This window comes from Oncorhynchus keta, chromosome 27, assembly GCF_023373465.1.
Source record: "Oncorhynchus keta strain PuntledgeMale-10-30-2019 chromosome 27, Oket_V2, whole genome shotgun sequence".
Classification (NCBI taxonomy): Eukaryota; Metazoa; Chordata; class Actinopteri; order Salmoniformes; family Salmonidae; genus Oncorhynchus; species Oncorhynchus keta.
In genome coordinates, this window is record NC_068447.1 from 32332916 (window position 1) to 32352915 (window position 20000).

A 20000-nucleotide genomic window follows, 5' to 3' on the forward strand; every position below is an offset into this window, starting at 1 on the left:
AGAGCTTCTGTAAAGAATAGACAGATGGGGCCAACAGACAGGGCTTCTGTGAAGAATAGACAGATGGGGGAGACAGACAGAGCTTCTGTGAAGAATAGACAGATTGGGCAGACAGACAGGGCTTCTGGAAGAATAGACAGATTGGGCAGACAGACAGGGCTTCTGTGAAGAATACACAGATGGGGCAGACAGACAGAGCTTCTGTAAAGAATAGACAGATGGGGCAGACAGACAGGGCTTATGTGAAGAATAGACAGATGGGGAGACAGACAGAGCTTCTGTGAAGAATAGACAGATTGGGCATACAGACAGGGCTTCTGTGAAGAATAGACAGATGGGGCAGAGACATACAGGGCTTCTGTGAAGAAAGAATAGACAGACAGATGAAGAATAGACAGATGGGGCAGACAGACAGAGCTTCTGTGAAGAATAGACACATGGGGCAGACAGATGCGAAGACAGGGCAGACAGACAGAGCTTCTGTGAAGAATAGACAGATGAGGCAGACAGCAGGGCTTCTGTGAAGAATAGACAGATGGAGCAGACAGACAGAGATTCTGTGAAGAATAGACAAATGGGGCAGACAGAGCTTCTGTGAAGAATAGACAGATGGGCAGACAGACAGAGCTTATGTGAAGAATAGACAGATGGGCAGACAGACAGAGCTTCTGTGAAGAATAGACAGATGGGGCAGACAGACAGAGCTTATGTGAAGAATAGACAGATGGGCAGACAGACAGAGCTTATGTGAAGAATAGACAGATGGGGAAGACAGACAGGGCTTCTGTGAAGAATCGACAGATTGGGCAGACAGACAGGGCTTCTGTGAAGAATAGACAGATTGGGCAGACAGACAGGGCTTCTGTGAAGAATAGACAGATGGGGCAGACAGACAGAGCTTCTGTAAAGAATAGACAGATGGGGCCAACAGACAGGGCTTCTGTGAAGAATAGACAGATGGGGAGACAGACAGAGCTTCTGTGAAGAATAGACAGATTGGGCAGACAGACAGGGCTTCTGTGAAGAATAGACAATGGGCAGACAGACAGGGCTTCTGTGAAGAATAGACAGATGGGGCAGACAGACAGAGCTTCTGTAAAGAATAGACAGATGGGGCAGACAGACAGGGCTTATGTGAAGAATAGACAGATGGGGAGACAGACAGACTGTGAAGAATAGACAGATTGGGCATACAGACAGGGCTTCTGTGAAGAATAGACAGATGGGGCAGAGACATACAGGGCTTCTGTGAAGAATAGACAGATGGGGCAGACAGACAGAGCTTCTGTGAAGAATAGACAGATGGGGCAGACAGACAGAGCTTCTGTGAAGAATAATTGACAGATGGGGCAGACAGAGGCAGACAGACAGGCAGACAGACAGGGCTTCTGTGAAGAATAGACAGATGAGGCAGACAGGCAGGGCTTCTGTGAAGAATAGACAGATGGAGCAGACAGACAGAGCTTCTGTGAAGAATAGACAAATGGGGCAGACATACAGGGCTTCTGTGAGGAATAGACAGATGGTACAGACAGACAGGGCTTCTGTGAAGAATAGACAAATGGGGTAGACAGACAGGGCTTCTGTGAAGAATAGACAGGTGGGGCAGACAGACAGTGCTGTGAAGAATAGACAGATGGGGGAGACAGACAGAGCTTCTGTGAAGAATAGACAGATTGGGCAGACAGACTGGGCTTCTGTGAAGAATAGACAGATTGGGCAGACAGACAGGGCTTCTGTGAAGAATAGACAGATGGGGCAGACAGACAGAGCTTCTGTAAAGAATAGACAGATGGGGCAGACAGACAGGGCTTCTGTGAAGAATAGACAGATGGGGCAGACAGACAGAGCTTCTGTAAAGAATAGACAGATTGGGCAGACAGACAGGGCTTCTGTGAAGAATAGACAGATTGGGCAGACAGACAGGGCTTCTGTGAAGAATAGACAGATGGGGCAGACAGACAGAGCTTCTGTAAAGAATAGACAGATGGGGCAGACAGACAGGGCTTATGTGAAGAATAGACAGATGGGGGAGACAGACAGAGCTTCTGTGAAGAATAGACAGATTGGGCATACAGACAGGGCTTCTGTGAAGAATAGACAAATGGGGCAGACACACAGGGCTTCTGTGAGGAATAGACAGATGGTACAGACAGACAGGGCTTCTGTGAAGAATAGACAAATGGGGCAGACAGACAGTGCTTCTGCGAAGACTAGACAGACAGGCAGACAGACAGAGCTTCTGTGAAAATAGACAGATGAGGCAGACAGGCAGGGCTTCTGTGAAGAATAGACAGATGGACAGACAGACAGGGCTTCTGTGAATAATAGACAAATGGGGCAGACAGACAGGGCTTCTGTGAAGAATAGACAGGTGGGGCAGACAGACAGGGTGCTGTGAAGAATAGACAAAGGGGCAGACAGGGAATAGACAGGTGGGGCAGACAGACAGTGCTGTGAAGAATAGACAGATGGGACAGATGAGGGGAACAGTTGATGGGGGCTTTAGCTGCAGCTGCTGTCTTCTCGTCCTCTGAACGGGACACACACACACACACACACATAGTTTGTCTGTAGTTTGGAGGGTGATGTCAGGGGCGTAAAGTTAACCCTTCCTGAAGCAGCAGCTGTGCATGGCATCAGGTGGGCACTGCCCTCACATAAAGAGGCCACAGCTGCAACAACACGGTCAGGGGTAGGGCACAGACTGTCCCGTACACTGGCATTCTGGCACACACACCAACATGTACCGCCATGCCAGGGATTAGCCAGTGTGTACAACAGACAACTTGATGTTGGCCAACGGCACCTGACATTGTACATCACTGCAGTATGGAGTCCAGAGAAATTGTTTGGTGAAAATGTTCTTCCAGCATCTCAACCATCAGCGGCCATCTTGCTTATGAAAATGTCATTTTCCAGTACGGCTAACTCATTTCACCATCTAGCTCTGCAATCACACCCAGAATCTCTGAACATTTACCCAGAACTTCTCAAGGACACTTAAGTAATACACTGAACAAAAATATAAACTCAACATGTAAAGTGTTGGTCTCATGTCTCATCAGCTGAAATATAATATCCCAGAAATGTTCCATACACACAAAAAAACATATTTCTCTCAAATGTTGTGCACAAATTTGTTTACATCCCTGTTAGTGAGAATTTCTCCTTTGCCAAGATAATCCATCCACCTGACAGGTGTGGCATATCAAGAAGCTGATTAAACAGCGTGATAATTACACAGGTGCACCTTGTGCTGGGGACAATAAAAGGCCACTCTAAAATGTGCAGTTTTGTCAGACAACCCAATTCCACAGATGTCTCAAGTTTTCAGGGAGTGTGCAAGTGGCATGCTGACTGCAAGAATGTCCACCAGAGCTGTCGCCAGAGAACATAATGTTCTCTACCATAAGCCGCCACCAAAAATAGTTTTAGAGAATTTGGCAGTAAGTCCAACCGGCCTCACAACCGCAGACCACGTGTAACCATGTATAAACAATCAAGTTGTAGAAACATCTCAAGGATGATCAATGGAAAGTCTCATAGCAAAGAGTCTGAATACAAAACCGTAAATTAGGTCTTTTGTTTTTGTATTTTTAATACATTTCTAAAAAAAAATGTTTTAATTTTGCCATTATGGGGTATTATGTGTGTAGATTCATGACTTTTTTATTTAATTTAATCCATTTTAGAATAAGGCTGTAACGTAACAAAATGTGGAAAAAGTGAAGGGGTCTGAATACTTTCCGAATGCACTGTATATCAAGTAATACCCCAACCTCACAGAGTACTGTAGCTGTACAGCATCCAGAACCCCTACCAAACCACCGTGCCCCCCCCACAGAGTGCAAACACTTCTGATCTTCTGATTCAGTTCACTCTGCAAGCACGTTATGAATGCATGACCATTCTACTCTTCCTTGTTGAGTAGATATAGACAGGACTATATATAGAGTTATGTAGAGCAGTGGTGGTGGTGGAAGAAGAGTGGGGGAGAGAGAGGGACAGTAGGCCCATGCTTCACATTCCCACACACACACACACACACACACACACACACACACACACACACACACACACACACACACACACACACACACACACACACACACACACACACACACACACACACACACACACACACACACACACACACACACACACACACACACGCAGAGAGAGATACAGAGAGACATGCTATTCCAACAGGGAATTCTCTAGAGGACAGTAGCCGTGGGCAACAAGCCCACCACAGAGGAGGAGTTCAAGGTGACGAGCTACAGAGAACGAGGGAGGGGGGAGAGGAGGGAGTAGAGGGAGAGAATGCTACAGATTTGAATTCTCCAGCCACTTTCACCCCTTGGTGGGAATATCATAGGCAGCTGATATAATAGCCTCTTGAACAGCCTCTCATACAGTGAGCCAGCCAGTCAAACTAGCCCAGTAGCTACACACTGCCTGGTGCTCATCCTACTGGGAATCAGGGAGCTCTATCATCACAACTCCTCTCCTCTCCATCATGTGCAAGTGATATCCTCCCCGATACACCAGATTAACATTGAGACAACGTCTGGCAGTCAGAGTGAACGCTCCTCACCATTAGTCTCCCAGCTGACATTTACACACGCTGTCGTACAGTCATCACTGGAGCCAATACGCCGACTACATCATCCCCGTTTCCAAATGCTATCGCGTTAATTAGGATTTACATGGTCAATTACCTTAGATATCATGTGTCTTCATTAGTCTGGCTTCCCAGCGACAGTAAAGCCCCAGATGCAGACATGACATTAGCATCAGCGCTACGTCAATAAAGGTCTGGTCACTGGGGAGCCTGTGTCCTGTCTGTCCACGTAGGACGGTCCCTGGCTAACCTTGCTGTGGCTATCCCTCCATTCATCCCTCTATCTCTCTATCCTGACCCAAGCCAGGTACCTGTGGAGGAGGAGAAGTAGTGTTCACTGGCTCGTGCTTATAACCAGTCCAGAGAAGGAGAGAGAAGGCAGAGACTGAGCCTTGCTCCATAATTTATGACTTGTTAATTGGAAGTCTCTGCATGTCTCACTGCCTCAAGATTAGCTGTGCCACTGAGAATGAACAGGGCTTAATCAAATCAAATCAGGCTTAGCCACACGCCCCTCAGCCCGTCGGCACGGTAACAAGGCCAGCGCCCTATGCAGATTGGCCCATCCGTTCGGTACTGACTTGGGTAGGAGGGAGGTTTCAGAGGCCCAGCAGGTCAACAACACATATGGAATCATCCCACGCATCCCTTAGATCTCCCTCTCAGAGAAAATGTTATTTCTTTTTTATTTCCCTCTCGCTCTTTTGTTTTTGGCGGTGGGAATGGTTCAAAGGGCTGAGAGAGGCTACTTAGCAGGAGCTGTGAGGCCTGAGGGGTGCTTCTCAGGTTGGAAATAGAAGTCGTCTGAGAGAGCTTTCCAGGTTTTATGGAGATGTGGGTGTTCCTCTCCTGTGTGTGTTTGAAGCAGCTGCAGCTGTTCTGAAGCTGAGGAATCCTATTAAATGGCAGACAGTGACCCAGTGATCCCAGCTCTTCTGGCTGATACTACAGAGAGAGATCACAACACTAGCAACACAGTATGAGCACATTCTACATCCCCCCACAAACATTCAGATAGACACACACATGCATATGCAAACACTCCAGCATGGGTGCCAACAGAGCTTGTGTGTGGAGGCTTTACCCAGGCACACACACATCATCTGGCGTGTGCCCCCCCCCCTCCCCTCTCCCAACAACTAGACTAGCTGCATTTGAACAAGTCCACCCGGCCGCTGCCTCCGCGCCTGCTAAGATTTACGCCTGTGATTATATATTCATATAGATGAATCAATAAGGGCCTTGCAGCCACATCAACGGAGGCACAGGGCGAATTACACCCATAGACTGCTGCTTTCCATTTCATTAGGGCACGGTGCACAGTTTAACTCACAATAAATATAGCAATAAAACAAAACTGCTAGCAACGATCGGGGGGCCCTCCACACACTCTCCTCTCTCCAGTCTCCAGTCTCCAGACAGAAGCAGTGCTCTGCTCCTGCCCGCCTCAGATGTCCCTGACCGTCAAGCCACCGTCAACACTACACTCACCAGCCAAACAAACAAACAAACAAACAAACAAAACCAAATCAGGAGAAAATGACAATGATGCCGCCACATGGAATTAGGACTGTCATTTATACATGGACAGAGAGGAGAGGCGGCACGGTGGTAAGCGGTGAGACTGGGATGAGAGGGTCTCCTGAAGAGCAGGAGGGGGGTCATGGGGGAGAACGAGAGACTACAGGAGGGCCTGGTTGTGCTCTGTGGTGATGACGTTGCTGCCCCAGCTCCAGCCAGCCATCTCTGCTCCTATATCTACAGCCCTGCATCGATCTATGTGTGAGGACACCAGCAGCCTGCGCCCCACCGCCCAGCGCTCGGCCTCCACACAGGAAGAGTCGGTGGAAGAGGGGAAATGGGATTCCGATCATGGGAGAGATATCTTCCTTCTGAGATATGCTGATCCATCCCAGCCCCAGCCTTCACATCCCCCTCCAGCATCCTGCCTGCAGACGGACACCAACAGCACCACTCCAAACCACCAGCAACCTATCGCTACCTCAGGGGTCAGAACCAAGGACTATGGGACTGGGTTTCAGCCGACTTGGCAAAACAGGAGAGACTCAGTGTGTGCACATGTGTGTGTCCTGCACCTAGACCAGCGTGCATGAGTGCCTGAATAATGGTTCAGTGTAAATCAGTGTGTATGCAGGTGTGCATTCTGGTGTGTATGAATATGTGGTTGATTCCATGTTTCTCTATTATCCGTCACATAAAATGACCTACAAATAATTGCATACATTCAACAAAGATACTGTACAATCTACTCACCCTCAGCTTTCCATAGAGATTCTGACTAAAGCTCTAACCCAAACCCAAGGCCCTTCTTAGACTGTAGTCAGTGTTAACAGTCTGAAACCATCTGAGAGCCGTCCCACCTAACCCTGCTTTCCTCCCCTGTTCTCCTCTCCTCCCCTGTTCTTCCCTGCTCTCCCCTCTCCTCCCCTGTTCTTCCCTGCTCTCCCCTCTCCTCCCCTGTTCTTCCCTGCTCTCCCCTCTCCTCCCCTGTTCTTCCCTGCTCTCCCCTCTCCTCCCCTGTCCTCCCCTGTTCTTCCCTGCTCTCCCCTCTCCTCCCCTGTTCTTCCCTGCTCCCCTCTCCTCCCCTGTTCTTCCCTGCTCCCCTCTCCTCCCCTCTCCTCCCCTGTTCTTCCCTGCTCCACTGCTCTCCCCTCTCCTCCCCTGTTCTTCCCTGCTCCACTGCTCTCCCCTCTCCTCCCCTGTTCTTCCCTGCTCACCTCTCCTCCCCTCTCCTCCCCTGTTCTTCCCTGCTCCCCTCTCCTCCCCTCTCCTCCCCTGTTCTTTCCTGCTCCCCTCTCCTCCCCTGTTATTCCCTGCTCCACTGCTCTCCCCTCTCCTCCCCTGTTCTTCCCTGCTCACCTCTCCTCCCCTCTCCTCCCCTCTCCTCCCCTCTCCTCCCCTGTTATTCCCTGCTCCACTGCTCTCCCCTCTCCTCCCCTGTTCTTCCCTGCTCCACTGCTCTCCCCTCTCCTCCCCTGTTCTTCCCTGCTCACCCTCCCCTCCTCCTCCTCCCTCTCCTCCCCTCTCCTCCCCTGTTATTCCCTGCTCCACTGCTCTCCCCTCTCCTCCCCTGTTCTTCCCTGCTCCACTGCTCTCCCCTCTCCTCCCCTGTTCTTCCCTGCTCACCTCTCCTCCCCTCTCCTCCCCTGTTCTTCCCTGCTCCACTGCTCTCCCCTCTCCTCCCCTCTCCTCCCCTGTTCTTCCCTGCTCCACTGCTCTCCCCTCCTCCCCTCTCCTCCCCTGTTCTTCCCTGCTCCACTGCTCTCCCCTCTCCTCCCCTCTCCTCCCCTGTTCTTCCCTGCTCCACTGCTCTCCCCTCTCCTCCCCTCTCCTCCCCTGTTCTTCCCTGCTCCACTGCTCTCCCCTCTCCTCCCCTGTTCTTCCCTGCTCCCCTCTCCTCCCCTCTCCTCCCCTGTTCTTCCCTGCTCCACTGCTCTCCCCTCTCCTCCCCTGCTCTTCCCTGCTCCCCCTCCTCCTCCCCCTCTCCTCCCTCCCTGTTCTTCCCTGCTCCCCTGCTCCTCCCCTCTTCTTCCCTGCTCCACTGCTCTCCCCTCCTCCCCTGTTCTTCCCCTGCCCCCTCTCCTCCCCTCTCCTCCCCTGTTCTTCCCTGCTCCCCTCTCCTCCCCTCTCCTCCCCTGTTCTTCCCTGCTCCACTGCTCTCCCCTCTCCTCCCCTGCTCCCCTCTCCTCCCCTCTCCTCCCCTGTTCTTCCCTGCTCCCTCTCCTCCCTCTCCTCCCCTGTTCTTCCCTGCTCCCCTGCTCTCCCCTCCTCCCCTCTTCTTCCCTGCTCCACTGCTCTCCCCTCTCCTCCCCTCTCCTCCCCTGTTCTTCCCTGCTCCCCTCTCCTCCCCTCTCCTCCCCTGTTCTTCCCTGCTCCACTGCTCTCCCCTCTCCTCCCCTGTTCTTCCCTGCTCCCCTCTCCTCCCCTCTCCTCCCCTGTTCTTCCCTGCTCCACTGCTCTCCCCTCTCCTCCCCTGTTCTTCCCTCCCCTCTTCTTCCCTGTTCTTCCCCTCCCCTCCTCCCCTCTCCTCCCCTGTTCTTCCCTGCTCCACTCCTCCCCTCTCCCCTATTCTTCCCTGCTCTACCCCTCTCCTCCCTCCTCCCCACTGCTGTCCCCTCTCCTCCCCTGTTCTTCCCTGCTCCCCTCCCCTCCTCCCTGTTCTTCCCTTCCCCTGCTCCCCTCTCCTCCCCTGCTCTTCCCCTCTCCTCCCTCTCTTCCCCTGCTCCCCTCCCCTGTTCTCCCTGTCCTCCCTTCTCCTCCCTCCTCCCCTGTTCTTCCCTCCCTCCCCTCTGTTCTCCCCTCTCTCCCCTGTTCTTCCCTGCTCTTCCCTCTCCTCCCCTGTTCCCTTCCCTGCTCCCCTCTTCCCCTTCCCCTCTCCTCCCCTATTCTTCCCTGCTCTCCCTTCTCCTCCCCTCTCCTCCCCTCTCCCTGTTCTTCCCTGCTCCTCCCCTGCTCCTCCCTCCCCTCCCCTGTTCTTCCCTCCCCTGTTCTCCCCTCTCCTCCCCCTCCCCTCTCCTCCCCTCTCCTTCTTCCCTGCTCCCTGTTCTCCTGCTCCCCCTCTCCTCCCCCTGCTCCCTTCCCCTCTCCTCCCCTCTCTTCCCCTTCTCCCCTGTTCTCCCCTCTCCTCCCCTGTTCTTCCCTGCTCCCCCCTTCTCCCCTCCACTATTCCCCTCTCCCCCTGTTCCCTTTTCTCCCTGTTCTCTCCTCCCCTGTCTCTCCTCTCTTCCCTTTCTCCTCCCTCTCCTCTTCCCTGCTCTTCCCCTCTCCCCCTCTCCTCCCCTGTTCCCTTTTCTCCCCTATTCACCCCTCTCCTCCCGTGCTCTTCCCCTCTCTTCCCTTCTCCTCCCCCTCCCTCCTTCCCCTCTCCTCCCCTCCAACCCTGTTGTTTCTCCCCATCCCCTCTCCTCCCCATTCCCCTCTCTCCCCTCTCCCCTCCCCTGTTCTTCCCTCTCCTCCCCTGCTCTTCTCCTCTCCTCCCCTGCTCCCCTGCTCTTCCCGTTCCCCTTTCTCCCCTCTCCTCCCCTGCTTCCCTGCTCTTCCCCTCTTCTCCCCTCTCCTCCCCTGTTCCCTTTTCTCCCCTGTTCTCCCCTCTCCTCCCCTGCTCTCCCCCTCTCTTCCCTTCTCCTCCCCTCTCCTCCCCTGTTCTTCCCTGCTCTTCCCCTCTCCTCCCCTCTCCAACCCTGTTCCCTTTTCTCCCCTGTTCTCCCCTCTCCTCCCCTGCTCTCCCCCTCTCTTCCCTTCTTCAACCCCCTCCTCTCCCTTCCCTTCTCCCCCTTCCCCGCTCTCCCCCTTCCCCTCTCTCCCCTCTCCTCCCCTGTTCCCTTTTCTCCCCTGTTCTCCCCTCTCCTCCCCTGCTCTCCCCCTCTCTTCCCTTCTCCCCTCTCCTCCCCTCTCCTTCCCTGTTCTTCCCTGCTCTTCCCCTCTCCTCCCCTCTCCAACCCTGTTCCCTTTTCTCCCTGTTCTCCCCTCTCCCCTGTTCCCTTTTCTCCCCTGTTCTCCCCTCTCCTCCCCTGCTCTCCCCCTGCTCTTCCCCTCTCCTCCCCTCTCCAACCCTGTTCCCGTTTCTCCCCTGTTCTCCAGAGCTCAGTGAACAGCACCAGAGAAGGCACAGCAATGTCTCACAGCACGACAGCCCCGGTGATGGGCAAACCCGCTACTCCAGTCATCTCAATCCCCCACTCAGCACAGAGGAGTCAGCAATGAGACAGAGCCTTTAGATTCATCCTCATAGCCAGAGGTGAGTAACATTCAGACACACACACTGACACACACACAGCAACATACACACACACACACACACGCGCACACGCATGCACACACACACACACACACACACACACACACACACACACACACACACACACACACACACACACACACACACACACACACACACACACACACACACACACACACACACACACACACTGAATCCACCATCACCCTACCTTCTTAATGCGTCCGCTGCGTGTGCCGGTAAAGGCCACGGTGTGGCCGTGATATTCGTAGGCCGCCACCGAGGTCATGCCATCGTCCTTGTCCACGAACAGAGGCAGACCCTCGATGGTGCTGGTTCCTCCCAGGGGCTGGTTGAAGTCCTGCCCACAGAAGTTATCATCTATCTGAAGCGGCTGTGAGAAAGAGAGAGAGAGATATTTATGTTGATTTATTTTCCCTTTTGTACTTGTATGTCATTACAACAATGTATATAGACATAATATGACATTTGAAATGTCTTTATCATTTTGGAACTTTTGTGAGTGTCATGTTTACTGTTCATTTGTATTTCACTTTTGTTTATTATCTATTTCACTTGCTTTGGCAATGTTAACATATGTTTCCCATGTCAATAAAGCCCCTTAAATTCAAAAATAGAAATTGAGAGAGAGAGGAAGAGAGAGAGACCACTGTGTACAGACTCAGTGAACATAGCCTTGCTATTGAGAAAGGCCGCCGAAGGCAGAGCTGGCTCTCAAGAGAAGACAGGCTATGTGCTCATGAGGTGGAAACTGAGCTGCACTTCCTAAACCTCCTGCCAAATGTACGACCATATTAGAGAGATATTTCCCTCAGATTACACAGACCCACAAATAATTTGAAAACAAACCCAATTTTGAAAAACTCCCATATCTACTGGGTGAAATACCACAGTGTGCCATCACAGTAGCAAGATATGTGACCTGTTGCCACAAGAAAAGGGAGACCAGTGAAGCACAAACACCATTGGAAATACAACCCATATTTATGTTTATTTATATTCCCTTTTGTACTTTAACTATTTGAGAGAGAGACAGCAGCATACACATAACAGCAGCATACACATAACAGCATCATACACATAACAGCATCATACACATAACAGCATCATACACATAACAGCATCATACACATAACAGCATCATACACATAACAGCATCATACACATAACAGCAGCATACACATAACAGCATCATACACATAACAGCAGCATACACATAACAGCATCATACACATAACAGCATCATACACATAACAGCATCATACACATAACAGCATCATACACATAACAGCATCATACACATAACAGCATCATACACATAACAGCATCATACACATAACAGCAGCATACACATAACAGCATCATACACATAACAGCATCATACACATAACAGCATCATACACATAACAGCATCATACACATAACAGCATCATACACATAACAGCATCATACACATAACAGCATCATCATGCATCATACACATAACAGCATCATACACATAACAGCATCATACACATAACAGCATCATACACATAACAGCATCATACACATAACAGCATCATACACATAACAGCATCATACACATAACAGCATCATACATCATAACAGCATCATACACATAACAGCATCATACACATAACAGCATCACATAACAGCATCATACACATAACAGCATCATACACATAACAGCATCATACACATAACAGCATCATACACATAACAGCATCATACACATAACAGCATCATACACATAACAGCATCATCATACACATAACAGCATCATACACATAACAGCATCATACAGCATCAACAACAGCATCATACACATACACATAACAGCATCACATAACAGCATCATACACATAACAGCATCATACACATAACAGCATCATACATAACAGCATCATACACATAACAGCATCATCATCATACAGCATAACAGCATACACATAACAGCATCATACACATAACAGCATCATACACATAACAGCATCATACACATAACAGCATCATAAACATAACAGCATCATACACATAACAGCATCATACACATAACAGCATCATACACATAACAGCATCATACACATAACAGCATCATACACATAACAGCATCATACACATAACAGCATCATACACATAACAGCATCATACACATAACAGCATCATACACATAACAGCATCATACACATAACAGCATCATACACATAACAGCAGCATACACATAACAGCAGCATAAACATAACAGCATCATACACATAACAGCATCATACACATAACAGCATCATACACATAACAGCATCATACACATAACAGCATCATACACATAACAGCATCATACACATAACAGCATCATACACATAACAACAGCATACACATAACAGCATCATACACATAACAGCATCATACACATAACAGCATCATACACATAACAGCATCATACACATAACAGCATCATACACATAACAGCATCATACACATAACAGCATCATACACATAACAGCATCATACACATAACAGCATCATACACATAACAGCATCATACACATAACAGCATCATACACATAACAGCATCATACACATAACAGCATCATCATAACAAATACACATAACAGCATCATACACATAACAGCATCATACACATAACAGCATCATACACATAACAGCATCATACACATAACAGCATCATACACATAACAGCATCATACACATAACAGCATCATACACATAACAGCATCATAAACATAACAGCATCATACACATAACAGCAGCATACACATAACAGCATCATACACATAACAGCATCATACACATAACAGCATCATACACATAACAGCATCATAAACATAACAGCATCATAAACATAACAGCAGCATACACAGACTCCCACTGCACAACAAAAACGTGGTTGAATCAACATCGTTTCCACGTCATTTAAAAAAATCTAACGTTTTGACGTTAAATCAACGCGGGAAAAAGTGATCAGCGTAAAGGGATCTATTTTTCACCCAGCTTTCAACCTAAATCCAACGACGTGGTGCCATTTGTCTGGATTTCACTCAACCAAATGTAAATGAAACTACATGTTGAACTGACATCTGTTCTCAGTGGGCTGTCACTGTGTGATAAGCGCGTGTGTAACAGGTCCCAGGAGGTATCTTTCATACGCACTGACATATGTAACTAGGATTAGTGACCTCTAACACATCACACATCACTAATTAACTGGTGCCAGGATCCGCTCGTCTATTTGAAGACATATCGCTTCCATAGTAGACAATCAATCACAGGCAACACACACACTCCGCCAGCCGCTAAGCTCTCTGGGAAGGAAGGAGATGTGCATGTGTTATGAGCTGATGTGACCAGAACGGGGGATGGAACGAAGGAAGGTCGCTGGGTGAATTCTTCAGTCATCTTGTGTCTAAAGACACAAAGTACCCAGCATGCACATTGGTGGATGGAACACATCTTAATGTCCACACAACACAATGTAGAGACTGATGGACGAATGTAAGAGGGTTGTACAGATAGAATAATTATACTGAGCTTGTGAAAGAAGTCTATTAGTATACTGTAGTTCAGACCAGTACTGGTCTATCAGGTATATTGTAGTTCAGACCAGTCCAGGTCTATTAGGTTATATTGTAGTTCAGCCCAGTACTGGTCTTTTAGGTATAATGTAGTTCAGACCAGTACAAGTCTATGAGGTATACTGTAGTTCAGCCCAGTACTGGTCTATCAGGTATAATGTAGTTCAGACCAGTACAAGTCTATGAGGTATACTGTAGTTCAGCCCAGTACTGGTCTATCAGGTATAATGTAGTTCAGACCAGTACAAGTCTATGAGGTATACTGTAGTTCAGCCCAGTACTGGTCTATCAGGTATATTGTAGTTCAGACCAGTACTGGTCTATTAAGTTGTATTGTAGTTCAGACCAGTACTGGTCTATTAGGTATAGTGTAGTTCAGACCAGTACTAGTCTATTAGGTATACTGTAGTTCAGACCAGTACTAGTCTATTAGGTATACTGTAGTTCAGACCAGTACTAGTCTATTAGAATACTGTAGTTCAGACCAGTACTAGTCTATTAGAATACTGTAGTTCAGACCAGTACTATTCTATTAGGTATACTGTAGTTCAGACCAGTACTAGTCTATTAGGTATACTGTAGTTCAGACCAGTACTAGTCTATTAGGTATAGTGTAGTTCAGACCAGTACTATTCTATTAGGTATACTGTAGTTCAGACCAGTACTATTCTATAAGGTATACTGTAGTTCAGACCAGTACTAGTCTATTCGAATACTGTAGTTCAGACCAGTACTATTCTATTAGGTATACTGTAGTTCAGACCAGTACTATTGTATTAGCTATACTGTAGTTCAGACCAGTACTAGTCTATTAGGTATAGTGTAGTTCAGACCAGTACTGGTCTATTAGGTATACTGTAGTTCAGACCAGGACTATTCTATTAGGTATACTGTAGTTCAGACCAATACTATTCTATTTGGTATACTGTAGTTCAGACCAGTACTAGTCTATTAGGTATACTGTAGTTCAGACCAGTACTAGTCTATTAGTATACTGTAGTTCAGACCAGTACTAGTCTATTAGGTATACTGTAGTTCAGACCAGTACTATTATATTAGTATACTGTAGTTCAGACCAGTACTAGTCTATTAGGTATATTGTAGTTCAAACCAGTACTGGTCTATTAGGTTATATTGTAGTTCAGACCAGTACTGGTCTATTAGGTATACTGTAGTTCAGACCAGTACTATTATATTAGTATCTGTAGTTCAGACCAGTACTAGTACTGTATTCAGACCAGTACTATATTGTATATTGTAGTTCAAACCAGTACTGGTCTATTAGGTTATACTGTAGTTCAGACCAGTAATATAATATAGTAATATATGCCATTTAGCTGTACGCTTTTATACCAAAGACTTACAGTCATGTGTGCATACATCTATTACTATTAGCTATACTGTAGTTCAGACCAGTACTGGTCTATTAGGTATACTGTAGTTCAGACCAGGACTATTCTATTAGGTATACTGTAGTTCAGACCAATACTATTCTATTTGTTATACTGTAGTTCAGACCAGTACTAGTCTATTAGGTATACTGTAGTTCAGACCAGTACTAGTCTATTAGTATACTGTAGTTCAGACCAGTACTAGTCTATTAGGTATACTGTAGTTCAGACCAGTACTATTATATTAGTATACTGTAGTTCAGACCAGTACTAGTCTATTAGGTATATTGTAGTTCAAACCAGTACTGGTCTATTAGGTTATATTGTAGTTCAGACCAGTACTGGTCTATTAGGTATACTGTAGTTCAGACCAGTACTAGTCTATTAGGTATACTGTAGTTCAGACCAGTACTAGTCTATTAGGTATAGTGTAGTTCAGACCAGTACTAGTCTATTTGGTATAGTGTAGTTCAGACCAGTACTAGTCTATTAGGTAAAGTGTAGTTCAGACCATTACTGGTCTATTAGGTATACTTTAGTTCAGACCAGTACTATTCTATTAGGTATACTGAAGTTCAGACCAGTACTAGTCTATTAGAATACTGTAGTTCAGACCAGTACGAGTCTATTCGAATACTGTAGTTCAGACCAGTACTATTCTATTCGGTATACTGTAGTTCAGACCAGTACTATTCTATTAGCTATACTGTAGTTCAGACCAGTACTATTCTATTAGGTATAGTGTAGTTCAGACCAGTACTGGTCTATTTGGTATACTGTAGTTCAGACCAGTACTATTCTATTAGGTATACTGTAGTTCAGACTAGTACTAGTCTATTAGAATACTGTAGTTCAGACCAGTACTATTATATTAGTATACTGTAGTTCAGACCAGTACTGGTCTATTAGGTATACTGTAGTTCAGACCAGTACTATTCTATTAGGTATACTGTCGTTCAGACCAGTACTATTATATTAGTATACTGTAGTTCAGACCAGTACTAGTCTATTAAGTATATTGTAGTTGAAACCAGTACTGGTCTATTAGGTTATATTGTAGTTCAGACCAGTACTGGTCTATTAGGTATACTGTAGTTCAGACCAGTACTAGTCTATTAGGTATACTGTAGTTCAGACCAGTACTAGTCTATTAGGTATAGTGTAGTTCAGACCATTACTGGTCTATTAGGTATACTTTAGTTCAGACCAGTACTATTCTATTAGGTATACTGTAGTTCAGACCAGTACTAGTCTATTAGAATACTGTAGTTCAGACCAGTACTATTGTATTAGTATACTGTAGTTCAGACCAGTACTATTCTATTAGGTATACTGTAGTTCAGACCAGTACTATTCTATTAGGTATACTGTAGTTCAGACCAGTACTAGTCTATTCGAATACTGTAGTTCAGACCAGTACTATTCTATTAGGTATACTGTAGTTCAGACCAGTACTATTCTATTAGGTATACTGTAGTTCAGACCAGTACTAGTCTATTAGGTATACTGTAGTTCAGACCAGTACTAGTGTATTAGGTATACTGTAGTTCAGACCAGTACTCGTCTATTAGGTATACTGTAGTTCAGACCAGTACTATTATATTAGTATACTGTCGTTCAGACCAGTACTAGTCTATTAGGTATACTGTAGTTCAGACCAGTACTGTTTTATTAGTAGACTGTAGTTCAGACCAGTACTGGTCTATTAGGTATAATGTAGTTCAGACCAGTACTATTTTATTAGTATACTGTAGTTCAGACCAGTACTATTTTATTAGTATACTGTAGTTCAGACCAGTACTATTTTATTAGTATACTGTAGTTCAGACCAGTACTTGGGAAAGACGGTACCAGGTTAAGGGCATTACAATGGCTTTCATTGAGTCCTGATTTACCCCCCCTTCTCATCCTGGACACCAGACGGGACTCATTAGTAGAGACAAGAGCGCTGGCGAACCCCGCGTCCCCCACACTACTGCCAGCTGACGCCCCTCATATTTCACCCAGCGAGGGGTGCCAGCTCTGCCAAGTCCCAGCCAGGCCCAGCAGTGTACAGCAGAGGTCTTCTGAAAGGACAATGCAGGAGACCATGTCCTTCTCTGACCCCCCCCACCATGGAGTTGGGTCTGGAAATAGAGCAGTGGAGGGGGGACGACTAAACACAGGACATCTGGGGCCAGATAATTACAGGCTGCATCCAGACAGTGTGTGAATTAAATGGGTCTATATGGTGCAGCGTCCAGTAGGTTAAAGCTCCCTCCTGCCATCTGAGACTCCTGTAATCAGCAAGCAGCAAGGTACATACATACCACTTCCAGATGCCTGCTGCAACATCCCTACTGTGTCTAAGTCATATACAACTGGAAATTCTGATTACTACTCAGTAGCTTCAAATCAAAATCAAATCAAATTGTATTGGTCACGTACACATGGTTAGCAGATGTTAATGCGAGTGTGGTGAAATGCTTGTGCTTCTAGTTCCGACAGTGCAGTAATATTTAACAAGTAATCTAACAATTCCCCAACAACAACCTAATACACACCAATCTAAAGGGGTGAATGAGAATATTTACATATAATATATGGATGAGCGATGGTCGAGCGACATAGGCAAGGTGCAGTAGATGGTATAAAATTCAGTATATACATGTGATATGAGTAATGTAAGTAAGATATGTAAACATTATTAAAGTAGCATTATTAAGAGTGGCATTGTATAAAGTGACTCGTGATCCATTACAATGCCCATCTCAGCAATGTCAGCTAGATAACTTCATGGATGTGATGGAGGCATGCCTTGCCAGGTCAGGATGTCTAGGTCAAGGCTGGCCTGAGTAGAGATAGAGAGTTAGAGAGAGAGAGCAGGAATCTAGCAGGGCTGTGAGTTCCCCATGGGTGCCTACGACCTCCCCTTGCCCCCTCCCTCGGCCCCCTGTACTGGGAGTGAGATGGATCCGGGAGAGCAACCGGCCGATCCTTCGATCGCAATCAGCGGAAACAGCGTGGCAGCAACCCAGAGCCAGAGGTTGAAACTGGCAATGAGGCATGGCAATCTGAACTGCCCTAGCTCTGCCTCTCTGGCTCCACTCTCACTCTGCTTCCCTCTACTGTTTGTTTGTTTGTTTTTTGCTTTGTCCTTCCCTCACTCAAATTACACTCCCCTGTGGATGGGAAATGGATGAATGGAAAAAATGTAGTCTGTTTGGTGATAGAGAGGGAGAGAGAGAGCATGGGTTTGTAAGTAAGAGCAGAGAGTTGGTAGAATTACTTTTAAATGGAAAACGATCCCACTCACTCAGAGAGTTGGTAGAATAACTTTTAAATGGAAAACGATCCCACTCACTCAGAGAGTTGGTAGAATGACTTTTAAATGGAAAACGATCCCACTCACTCAGAGAGTTGGTAGAATGACTTTTAAATGGAAAACGATCCCACTCAGAGTTGGTAGAATGACTTTTAAATGGAACACGATCCTACTCAGAGTTGGTAGAATGACTTTTAAATGGAAAACGATCCCACTCACTCAGAGAGTTGGTAGAATGACTTTTAAATGGAAAACGATCCCACTCACTCAGAGAGTTGGTAGAATGACTTTTAAATGGAAAACGATCCCACTCAGAGTTGGTAGAATTACTTTTAAATGGAAAATGATCCCACTCACTCAGAGAGTTGGTAGAATGACTTTTAAATTGAAAACAATCCCACTCAGAGTTGGTAGAATGACTTTTAAATGGAAAATGATCCCACTCACTCAGAGAGTTGGTATAATGACTTTTAAATGGAAAATGATCCCACTCAGAGTTGGTAGAATGACTTTTAAATGGAAAATGATCCCCCTCAGAGTTGGTAGAATGACTTTTAAATGGAAAACAATCCCACTCAGAGTTGGTAGAATGAATATTAAATGGAAAACGATCCCACTCAGAGTTGGTATAATGACTTTTAAATGGAAAATGATCCCACTCAGAGTTGGTAGAATGACTTTTAAATGGAAAATGATCCCACTTAGAGTTGGTAGAATAACTTTTAAATGGAAAACGATCCCACTCACTTAGAGAGTTGGTAGAATGACTTTTAAATGGAAAACGATCCCACTTACTTAGAGTTTGCTGAATGACTTTTAAATGGAAAACGATCCCACTCAGAGTTGAGAGAATGACTTTGAAATGGAAAACGATCCTACTCACTCAGAGAGTTGGTAAAATGACTTTTAAATGGAAAACGATCCCACTCAGAGTTGGTAGAATGACTTTTAAATGGAAAACGATCCCACTCAGAGTTGGTCAAATGAATTTTAAATGGAAAACGATCCCACTCAGAGTTGGTAAAATGACTTTTAAATGGAAAATGATCCCACTCAGAGTTGGTAAAATGACTTTTAAATGGAAAACGATCCCACTCAGAGATGGTAGAATGACTTTTAAATGGAAAATGATCCCACTCACTCAGAGAGTTGGTAAAATGACTTTTAAATGGAAAACGATCCCACTCAGAATTGGTATAATGACTTTTAAATGGAAAACGATCCCACTCACTTTGAGAGGTGGTAGAATTACTTTTAAATGGAAAACGATCCCACTTAGAGAGTTAGCAGAATGACTTTTAAATGGAAA

The 20000-nt window shown here is 46.3% G+C and overlaps 1 protein-coding gene across 1 annotated transcript in view; it reads right to left on the reverse strand.

The window, feature by feature from the left end:
• Nucleotides 1–20000, reverse strand: part of LOC118360306 (plexin-A1-like) — a 370554-nt gene that overhangs the window by 256627 nt on the left and 93927 nt on the right. The window contains exon 3 of the mRNA XM_052482584.1: nucleotides 10597–10779. Within this exon, the coding sequence (XP_052338544.1) occupies nucleotides 10597–10779 (183 nt within the window). The remainder of the gene's footprint in view (nucleotides 1–10596; nucleotides 10780–20000) is intronic.